The 10,587-nt window shown below is 38.2% G+C and overlaps 1 protein-coding gene across 1 annotated transcript; it reads right to left on the reverse strand.

The window, feature by feature from the left end:
• Positions 1-2,433: 2,433 nt before the first annotated feature.
• Positions 2,434-9,672, reverse strand: LOC144640952 (glutamyl aminopeptidase-like). The gene is made up of 6 exons (XM_078500017.1): positions 9,523-9,672; positions 8,744-8,878; positions 8,383-8,448; positions 7,737-7,802; positions 6,241-6,422; positions 2,434-2,568 (listed from the first exon to the last, which is right to left on the reverse strand). The coding sequence occupies exons 1-6, from the start codon at positions 9,613-9,615 to the stop codon at positions 2,442-2,444; spliced, it is 669 nt and encodes a 222-aa protein (XP_078356143.1). The 5' UTR covers positions 9,616-9,672; the 3' UTR covers positions 2,434-2,441.
• Between the last annotated feature and the right edge of the window lie 915 nt (positions 9,673-10,587).

Genomic DNA, 10,587 nt, shown 5'->3' on the forward strand with positions numbered 1-10,587 from the left:
TCGTAGACACAGTAGATTGCGTTATATTGTAGTGTGTGACATCCGATAAACGACATACGCGCGATACGCGGAAGTTAGCTTTTAAGCTGCGAGAAAGGTCAAATGGTCTCTTGTTTCTGCTTGTTTACAGCGGCCCTGTATTATAAGAATTAGAAATTTCTGTCTACTAAATCTAATATATGCCAACACTTCCAAATTCCAATTCGACCTGGACAGAGGACCCGCATGAAAACCAGCTAGCGCTGATGTGGCTTCCTCTCAAAATATAGCAATTTAATGCTCGGAATAACTGAAAATAGGGACGATTGTAAGTTTTTTAATCACCTTTTGATCTTAGGGAAACAATCTATATTTTACTATAGACAAAAGAAGCTTCTGCCATTGTTTTCATTGTTTCAGCTGCGTGTGCAGCCCGTTATAGAGATTGAGAAGATCATAGCTACAAGTAATAAACGGCATGCAGTGCATGCAGAAGCGATGACGTTTCACAAAGGGTCTAACATAATTTTGAGGAAATTTGTCAAAAACTCAACGTAAATAAAAGTAGCTGACACCTTGTGCGTGATAAAAACTGTTATCCAATTGCAGTGTTCTTTTTTTAAATCTCCGATAAACGACATACGCGCGATACGCGGGAGTTAGCTTTTAAGCTGCGAGAAAGGTCAAATGGTCTCTTGTTTCTGCTTGTTTACAGCGGCCCTGTATTATAAGAATTAGAAATTTCTGTCTACTAAATCTAATATATGCCACATCATAAAATTAGTCTCTTTCGTTTATACATTGTAGTGTTCCATTCTGACTGCACGGGAGTATTTTTCTTTTGTATTCTACGCGGCGATTTCTTGTTAAGTTAAACTTGATTTCTGTTCGATCGCCCTAACAGAGTAAAAGAGCCCATCGTGCGATGACAATAAGCAATTTCCTGACGTCATCGCTTAAAAATAAGTTATCAGTTCACCTGTCAAAGTGGGAAAAAGTAATACCTTTTATAACTGGTCAAGTTTAGATACTCCGGCTTTTCTGCATTTCTATTTATTTTATTTTTCTAGATTCTATTGTAATCTAGCTATTGTTAATTATTTAATTATTTTTATTATTTTTTACTTATACTAGTTCCCATTGTTTTAACTTTTTTATAATTAAGAAATAGAAAACATGTTCCGTGTTTCTATCGAGTTATAGAAACACGAGTGGAAGTTTGGGAGAACGAGAAATGCTGTGGGAACACGAGTCGATAGACGAGTGTTTCCACAGCTTTTTCGAGTTCTCCCAAACTTTCACGAGTGTTTCTATAACTCGATAGAAACACGGAAAACATGTTTTCTATTTCTTTTAGAAAACAGCACAAAGAAAATAACGCACATCAAAGTAATATTTAGCGCTTTATTTAACATCAAAACGTAGATTCTCTTCACCTCGCGGTTTTACGTCATGAACATAATCAACCAATCATAGTAAGGAAGTCGATGAACAGAAATAAATCAACTGTTCAACATTTGCTTGAAGGCTAAAATTCACCGTTTTGTGCCAAACAAACAAAGAAAACAGGCCCCAAAATTAACGTAATTATGAGAAATAACTAAGCCGATGGTTTAACTGAAGTCAAGCACTGGAAGGAGTCAAGAATTGTGGTTTTATTTCGCTTCATCGACCTAACCGAATGGTTTGACGACCGACGCTGCCGATCGAGCGACTCGAACCTTGGAGGTGAAAGTGCATTATTTTTCTGTGAAAAGAAGTTTGACTCGGCATTCTGAACGAATATCTTGTCCTGTTGAGGAGCTGTGAATAGTTCTGAAGTGTGTAAAGCCTAGAATGGAGTGAAGTTGCGCCAATTCATGTACTTCTTTGAAAGGTCAGCCGCTTCGATAATTTCTTTCACAGACTATTTTTGAATGTGTAGCGGGCTCTGTAAACATCTTACTCGCTTGTTTTCAAGTGTGCAAATATTTGTTTAGTCTCGGGACCTGGTTTTTGTCAGCTGTAACATTAAAATTTGGCACAATTCTTAGTTGTTGTTTTTGCATTGCTTATTTCAGCGCCGTGAATATTGATTGCCGTGTCTACGACAACTGTCTGTGTCTCCATCGAGTTATAGAAACACAATTTTTAACCAATCAGCGCACGTATTTACTTTGTGCTATTTTCTAATGTATTTTAATTATTGTCATGCGCTTTTTACATGAGCCTCTGGCTCGGATTGAGAGGGCAACCTCATCCCGTGCCACGATATTAATAAATTGATTGATTGATTGATTGATTGATACATGTTGTATAATATGATGTGCTGTAATTTATTTTTTGTTTGAGAGTTATTAGTTAATGTGTAGTAGTCAGTAATTTGTAAAGCCGATTATTTGTAATTGGTATTTAGTTTTAATTAATTAGTTAATTAATTATTATTACTTTTGATGTATTTGTAAGTGCTGTAAATAATTTTGTCAATAAAGAACATGAATCATAAAAAAAACTGTAAACAATTTCCTACCTGAAGTCATATTCAAAGGCTTAGATTTAAGGGTGGAGTCATCATCAGTGAAGTATGTAAATGGTACAACCCACGTATAGCTGCAAAATAAGATAACGTTAGTTTTATTTTTTCTAAAGCATCCAGCAATCCAGGATCCTTAATCCTTAAACTCGATTGCCTACTTGCACGCGCTCCAGCGGTCCGGATTTTCCGATCCGCGCGAAATCATTTTGTAGCGAGACGAACGCATGAAAGTTTTGCTCTTCAAAACCGTTATAGCTGCTCCCAAACTGTTGTAAATGTGAAAGGACAAAATAGTAGTGGAATTTAAGGCCTTTAATTACTTCAAAAGGCGAGAACTCATTCCTTTATGGACAAAATCAGATTAAGTTATCCGTTCATAGTTTGTCGGGTCAAACTAAATGGCGTGGGTGGGTGGGTCGTGGGTCGTGGGTCGTGGTTCGTGCGTCGTGGGTCGTGCGTCGTGCGTTGTGGGTCGTGGGTCGTGGGTCGTGGGTCGTGGGTCGTGGGTCGTGGGTCGTGGGTCGTGGGTCGTGGGTCGTGGGTCGTGGGTCGTGGGTCGTGGGTCGTGGGTCGTGGGTCGTGGGTCGTGGGTCGTGGGTCAGTCGTGGGTTTTGGGTCGTGGCAAGTTCGCCCCGGATGCAAAGGAGCATTCTCATGCACCGATTTGTTATTTTGGATACGGTTTTTCTTATTAACAAAAACATGTTTTTCTTTTATGTCTGGCGCACCGTTTCGCTTTTTTCCCTTCATGTCTGCCGGACAGTTTTACGGAAGTGGGCCGAAAATTGCAAGTATTTGCTTGACCTTGGCGTGTAGGCTGTTTTCCGAATGAGAATTTTCTGATCGGCGTTTTGGTCCCGTTTTGGTAACAACCAATTTATTGAACGATTTCATGTACGTAGCTTGGTGGTTCTTCATTCCATATCGATTAAATTATCATGTTATTTATTTATTTGTTTTTCCAATTTTATCAGGGAAGTCACGCTAGCCAATATATTTTATAATTTTTAAAGATTCGTGGCTTTTCTTGGTCATTTCAAGTGAAAAAGTTACAACTTTTCGAGTCTAATTTTAAGGGATTTCTACAGAACACCTAATGGATTTTTTTTTCCTGTGCATGGCCAACTTTTTATTCCTCTAATGTTAAAAATAGGTGAAATGTACATGTTTGCTGAAAGCATTCGCGGAAGCATTATCAAAACTTGCACTGCCTGGGGCTATAGCGGAAGGAACTATTTATATTCTTGAAATGACTTAATAATTGTACACCGGTTTTAAGTACTAGAGATTTGTTTCACAAGGCCAAATCGATGTTGCTGTTTCAGAATCCGAACTTGCAGTTTTGTCGTCGACCGCGGTCAAACGACAGAAATATGCCAAAAACAAGACAAGTGCTTCAAAGATAAGGTTTTGATTTTCACAATTTAAAGTTTCATACATAACCGGTATCGTGACAATTTACGAAGCTTTTTGGGGCTTTATTAAAAAATGTTTGAAAATGGTGATATGTGGACTTTTCTGCGCCATTTTTTCAAAGCACTTTGGTTCAGATGTAAAACATTTAAAAAGTAAAAACACTCTTATACCTGGGAAAACGGGAATGTTCAGGAAAGCGTGACTCTCGCGTGACTAAGTTATCGTGACGTTGTGTTTTAGGTCAAAGTATAAATGAGTGACAGATGTCAAACGAAAGGTGTCAAGGATTTGCGAGGCAGTAGTTGTTGTACACTGTTGTATGTTGTACAATTAAACATTGTGTTCATTGAGATGCCTTTCCATCAACGCAACAGGGAATATGTTTATTTACATTCAGCAGCTATTTTTTTCTCATACTAAGGGACGGACCATTATTTTTTGGAGGGGGGGGGGGATGAAAAATATTGAAAAAAATTGTTTGCAGGGCCTGGAAAGACAAAATAAATTGTTTGCAAACACGATATGTATAACAAAAAACAGTAAGAATTTCGAAAAAAATTGTTTGCAGAGGTACATAAACTAAAAAAATGTTTGCAGAGGAGAATTTTTCATCCCCCCTCCAAGAAAATAATGGTCCGTCCCTAACACATCAATACGAAACGAAATTCCCCGAAATAGGAAGAAAAGCTGCCTATAAAGACGTTTGAATGCGGCTATGGTGCGTCGAGATTTGACCTTCGGTTATCAATTGAAGCTTGAGGCTGCAGATGCACTATCGAAGGCTGCGTTTAAACAGATTAAAGGGAAATCAAAACTTGCAATGTCAAGCACTGTAGCGAAATAAACGTTTCATTTTATTGAACTGACTAAAGTTATATTTTAGACCATTATTTTATAATAAAAAGGATTATGTTACTCTTGCATATATCCTGCGAAAGCAAGAAACAAGAATGTAATGTATTGGTCAGCAGTTGTGTACGCATGCTCAATAAAGGGCGGACCGGGTTCGTGTATGGCCGCCATGTTGAAATGTAGTGTGTTGTTAGCGTGTGTTTCATCTGGCCTAATCAGCCGTATAAGAGACCATCCAAAGGTTTCTCGATATTTAACAAAGAAACCCAGTGGAAATATTTCGACACTAGTTTGCTACTGATCCAGAAACTGGTACCTAATTAAAATTCCGATTTTACACAGATGAAATGGCAGAAATAGAAGTAGCTGATCTGCTTATCAGCCAAACTGAAGAAACTTGTCCTTGTCGATGCAATCGTTTTAAGAGTGTTCTTTTTTGTTTAAGATTTTTCAGTTTTTCTGCGAACTAGTAGCCTGCGTGGCTAACTGCGTGGCCGGCGTTCAAAGAGGAAAGAGAGGGGAAGTTCAAGCGGTAGTCTCATGCAACGTATATTGTAACACCTCCATCCGAGGTCTTTGAATGAGTGAGTTCAAATTTTCGGCCTTGTTAAGCGTCACACATTTTTCGGTAAATTTAAAATCCAGAGATAGCTGGTAATTCGGCTTATACACCCACGACCCACGACCCACGACCCACGACCCACGACCCACGACCCACGACCCACGACCCACGACCCACGATCCACGATCCACGACCCACGACCCACGACCCACGACCCACGACCCACGACCCACGACCCACGACCCACGACCCACGACCCACGACCCACGACGTACGACCCACGACCCACGACGCACGCCAATTAGACAATCTCTAGTTTGTCGTTGTTTGTGCATTTTGCAAATATTTTAACACCATTGCGGTAAACTGCACCGGTTTTCATGATCCATTTATAAGTTAAACTGCCTTGTTTATATGCCAATTTTTGCAAAAAGCACCGTAAACCTAGGTTAGCTTTGTTTGGGTCACAAAAACAGTGTCCGTTTCCTTATTAATCTGTGTCCGTATTAAGAGAGCGAATGTAAGAAAACACGTATAACCCTTTTTCCGGACAAACAAAACTCTCCGTAGAGCGGGGTTCCACTGTTTTTTATTCCGAATTTATAGCTAACGACATTCTTTTTCCTTGCATCCTGCTGTGTTTAATCACCTGGCATAAGATGCCACTTCGCCTGTTTTTAGCTTGCGTGCAGACCTTTATTTTATATTCTGTATTGAATCAATGAATTAGGTTTTCAACTCGCCTGTTTTCAGCTATGCCGTAAGACAACCCTTTTAGTTTTGCGTACACTGGGTTACGTTAAGGATATGCTTGGGAAAAGAGATTACCCAGAACTTGATAGAAGTCAGCTTAGTTATCACAAGTTAAACTATGGCTCGCATATGCACAATTGGTGTTACAATATATTTTTCTTACTTGAAGTCGCTCTTGTATTTTGAAGTAACATTTGCATCGCGGTCATAAAGAAACCTTTCCTGAGACACCTCAAACTTCCCATTTCCTTTGTCTTTGATGTTCAACACTGGGTAGCCCATTTGAAGAGTCCAGGTATCCATCATTTGCTTGACGCGTTTACAACTGCCTTGAACACAACTCTCCTTCAAATAAAAAAAGGCACAAGTTCAGAAGCTGAATACTTGTTCTTGACGTGGCAGCAGAGTAAATTGTTTATAGTTTTACATTTGTATTATTATTATTATTATTATTATTATTATTATTATTTATGTAGCTAAGATAAATTTTAATGTATAAATGGTGTTCAAAATTAGTTTTCGTTTTTACTAAAAAAATTAATTGAGGACACTGAAGCTAAATATCATTGGCACTTTAATAAAGTCTTTCAAGTAAACTTTTTTTTTCTGGCTTCTGTTTATCGAGTACCAAGACTACATTTGCTATACTCATATATTTTTAGCACGTTCAGTATCCTCCTTTCTCTGTACTGGTTCCAATATGGAGTAATTTTAGCTAACTGAAGCTCCGCCCTTTATAGGGTCCTCCTTAACTACCAATTTCTTACTGAGGTAAGATTCTAACCAACATAAAATTTAAACTATACTTCACACGGAAAATTTTCTTTGGACAGGTTTGTACCACAGAGTCGTTCAAGACATTCAACTCACGGCCGTATTTGACAAGTCATGTGACCATCGGAACTTTACCCCCTTTCTTACGTGTCTTGGGATTTTAAGTGATTCCAACACGCGTATGGTACTGGCACTGGTTGTGCGCAATGGCATCATTTTCGAAGCAGAGGTTCCCACAAATTAAATTTACCATTAAGCGTTAAATTACACTCCAAAATTCCTTGCCACAAAAAAAAACGAATGCCGATTGACAGGCGAAAGTTTTTCGAAAATTTCAGATCCATCGCGTGAAAGGTAAAAAAGTTATGACGAAAGGTTTGTCATGAACGAGTGCGCCCGGAATAACTACATAGCCACCTCAACAAATCGACAACATTTTTGCTATATGGTCTACCCTCTTATAATTCATAGAAATTACGTCGTGTAAACGGTAATTCTATGCGTCATATTGTAAAGAATGCCATGTTATCTCTGTTTCGTGAACAAAAAATCGGAACTCTATACCATTTTCTGCGAGTCTTGGGATTTTACAAAATCACAAAATTTAAAAGTTTTGGACATTTTATGAGGCTTTGTTCCATAATAATGTAAACCGGCCATGTTGATTTTTTTTTACAATAACACCGAAAATTTATCGGCGAATTAAAGGGAAATCAGTGCCATGTTTATCGCATTTGAGCCTAGCTTAAGGACCAAGCTTAGAGCATCTGACATGTGTGAGAAAGATCATGGTCTCAACAGCTGTTGTAACAAGTCTAGTCCTGATACATTGTGTAAGTACTACAGAAGTCACCCAATTAGCCAAATTTTTTCTATTAACCTTACCTTTTCAAGAGCGTTCCACAAGTCATCAGTCACCGTATTTCCATACCGATATTTGTTAAGATAATTCTGAAATAAATGAATGAATAATTAATAAATATACAATCTCATTAACTTATAAACCCTCATACCTTATTATAATACGGGTTATTCTTTAAACATCTAACTGGCGACTAATGGTAATCCACTGGGCGATTCTGATTATTTGAAAGTTACGAAAATCATTTAGCCAACAGAAATAAATTGATACTAAAAAACTCGGTAGGAAATGTGTCCCAATGGTGAGAGCGATGTACTTCGTACAGACTAGGTCTAATTCCGAGCGTGGCGGGTTCGTAGTTTTGGGTCTTGGAAAAATATATTTGACTCTCAAATTTTTTTATACCCAGGATATAAATAGTTATGGCGGTTAGTTACGCTAGCCTGACAACAATTCCGAGGATAACTGATCTGCAACTGTCTAACATTCCAGCCACAAAAGTTATATATAATACTCAATAAGCTGCCTGGAAACCGTAGAGGATATTTTCTGAAACTAGCAATAGCCACATTGCTTCATGGGAGCCAAGAGACAAAACATTATTACCAAGCTATACAAGTCACGATTAGAAACTTTATCCACTCTCAAAACTGAATTTGTCATACTCACAGTTAGACCTTTCAAAAAGACGTCCCTTCCAAGATGGAACTGAAGCATACGAATGATCGACGCTCCCTGGAAAGAGAAAATGATCAATTACCAAATGTTGCACCCTTTACAAAACGGAGGGTTGGTGGTTTGATGGTTTCACACACATTGAAAAAGATATGTATCTCTTTATCTAGACAGAAGGGGTAATCCTCACCACTTGAACTTTAAGAAAGGCCATTTTTTGCCAAAATTGTGTGCTTGGCACTCAGTGCTTCCCGGTTCAGTTCAAGGCAACGAGGTTGGGGTAATTGTAAAAAAGTCCAAAGAATATCGCTCGACAGCGTAAGGGCGAAGATGACGTCAAAACCTAAAAACATACCTTATTATATGATATGGAGTCAAATATCTCATTGATTTCATCCGGATGATTCACCGGAACTTTAATTGGATGGGAGTTTGCCAAACCATCCAGAGTAAATGCCCGCTCCATATCTGCCACTACAAACTGATCCAACTGTAAAGAGATCGATGTTACATGAAGTGAATATTTAAAGCTTCCATTGTTTCGTATTCCAAACCTTTTAACGCATTCTTATTGATTAATGACGAACAGAAAAGGACCTCACTTTTGCTTCTTACTTCTACGTTTTAGTATCATGGAGTCAAGCTCAGTATCCCGACTAATTCTAGGGCGCGCGCCTTCCTAAGAAGGATACTTTGCACAGTGTCCGTTTAAGGGTGCTATTCCCCATAATGTAGCTTGATGTGCGCTTGAGCGCAGCTTTATTAGAATTTTGAATGTGTACTTTATTCCCGCTTCGAGCGTTCCTTATGCTCGGTTGAGGTAATAAAGATATTTTTGGTCGCCGGGCACTGTGTTTAGTGTTTTGGCACTGATAAAGTACTTCACTGCTCTTGACAGTGTTCCGTGCTTTTTAGCCTTGACTGGCGCTTGACTATTTCTGCGAAAATCTCTTAAGTACTTTTTGCATTTTACTACTTTAGTACTTTTTTGAATTATGTTTAAATATAAAGTATCGTGGGTTAACAGTTTCTACGACATCACGGTGGAAAGGATGTTAAAATTCCCGATAGTTTTGCACACAAAAGGGTCTGCATATTTATTTATGGAATATAACTAAAATACGCAGTAATTACCATTTTCCAGTCCGGCTCTGTCGCATTGACTCCATAGTACTCTACAAAACTGGCAAAGCCTTCGTTAAGCCACAGATCATCCCACCAAGCCATGGTAACTAAATTTCCAAACCACTGACAACAGAGTAAAACAGGATTATGAAACTCAAAGACTTAAAAGACTAGTACAGAGTGAAAGTGAACAACCACCCCGCCCATCATTATACATGTAAATGGCCTCTCCCTCCCACGTCCATTCAATTCTAATTTTGGGTGGTGTACGAGAGCACGTACTTACAGTTATACAAAAATGCGCGACAGCTGAAACAAACAAGTAAAATACATTGGGCAACGGTCAAGAAAAAATTTCATTCAAATGCGAAAATGCTTGAATTTAACATCAGTTTTTAACTGTGTAACAGTGTAGCTAAAACGTCTTATACCTCAACGACGGACGTTGGCAGAAAAAAAAAACAACTTCGGCAGTCTGGGAACAACTATTTGTTGTCATGTGACTAAAACATTCAACCACGTGGCAATGCGAAACTCACTTATGATAGATCGAAAGCTTTCTTTTTGCTTAAATTCCAGACCTTGTGAAGAGTTAATATTTGAGATCTAATTTAATTATCAAATCGTCACTGAACATCAAATTGTTATTCCGTTGAAATCATCGATCACAGTTACTTCGGTCTTAACAATAACATTACTTAAAATAAGTACACGTGCCAATCAATTAAAGAAATGTGTCAACGAGAAGTGTTTAAGGCATACATATCAATAAACAGCGCTGCTACTTGCCCGATAGTTTTCCTGAATTTAATAGTGAAATCAACGATATACCCCAAAGGCTAATTTAATATAGATATTAATTTGCACTTTTCAGCAGACGTCACTGAGTCTGCAGCAATTTTTGAGAAATTTCCTTCAAAAAGTCTTAAAATTCCTGAGCTAACGTAAAATGCTTTGAGCCATTTTCTTTTCTGGTGAACTTAACATCAATGTAAAAGATTAAAACAAAAAGTTTTTAAAACAGCAGGAAACACAACTTGAAACACGCAAGAGGTAATCTGGTCATTATTCCAA

The sequence above is a fragment of the Oculina patagonica genome, unplaced genomic scaffold, assembly GCF_052425735.1.
Source record: "Oculina patagonica isolate OP01 unplaced genomic scaffold, crgOcupat unplaced583, whole genome shotgun sequence".
Classification (NCBI taxonomy): domain Eukaryota; kingdom Metazoa; phylum Cnidaria; class Anthozoa; order Scleractinia; family Oculinidae; genus Oculina; species Oculina patagonica.

What these genes read in the sequence shown, in the direction of transcription:
- LOC144640952 (XM_078500017.1), bottom strand. Translation starts at nt 9,615, where the DNA reads ATGGCTTGGTGGGATGATCTGTGGCTTAACGAAGGCTTTGCCAGTTTT. An exon ending in ACTCCATATCATATAATAAG is followed by an intron (nt 8,449 to 8,743) that starts GTATGTTTTTAG and finishes TTCTCTTTCCAG; the next exon opens with GGAGCGTCGATCATTCGTAT. An exon ending in TCTTTTTGAAAGGTCTAACT is followed by an intron (nt 7,803 to 8,382) that starts GTGAGTATGACA and finishes CATTTATTTCAG; the next exon opens with AATTATCTTAACAAATATCG.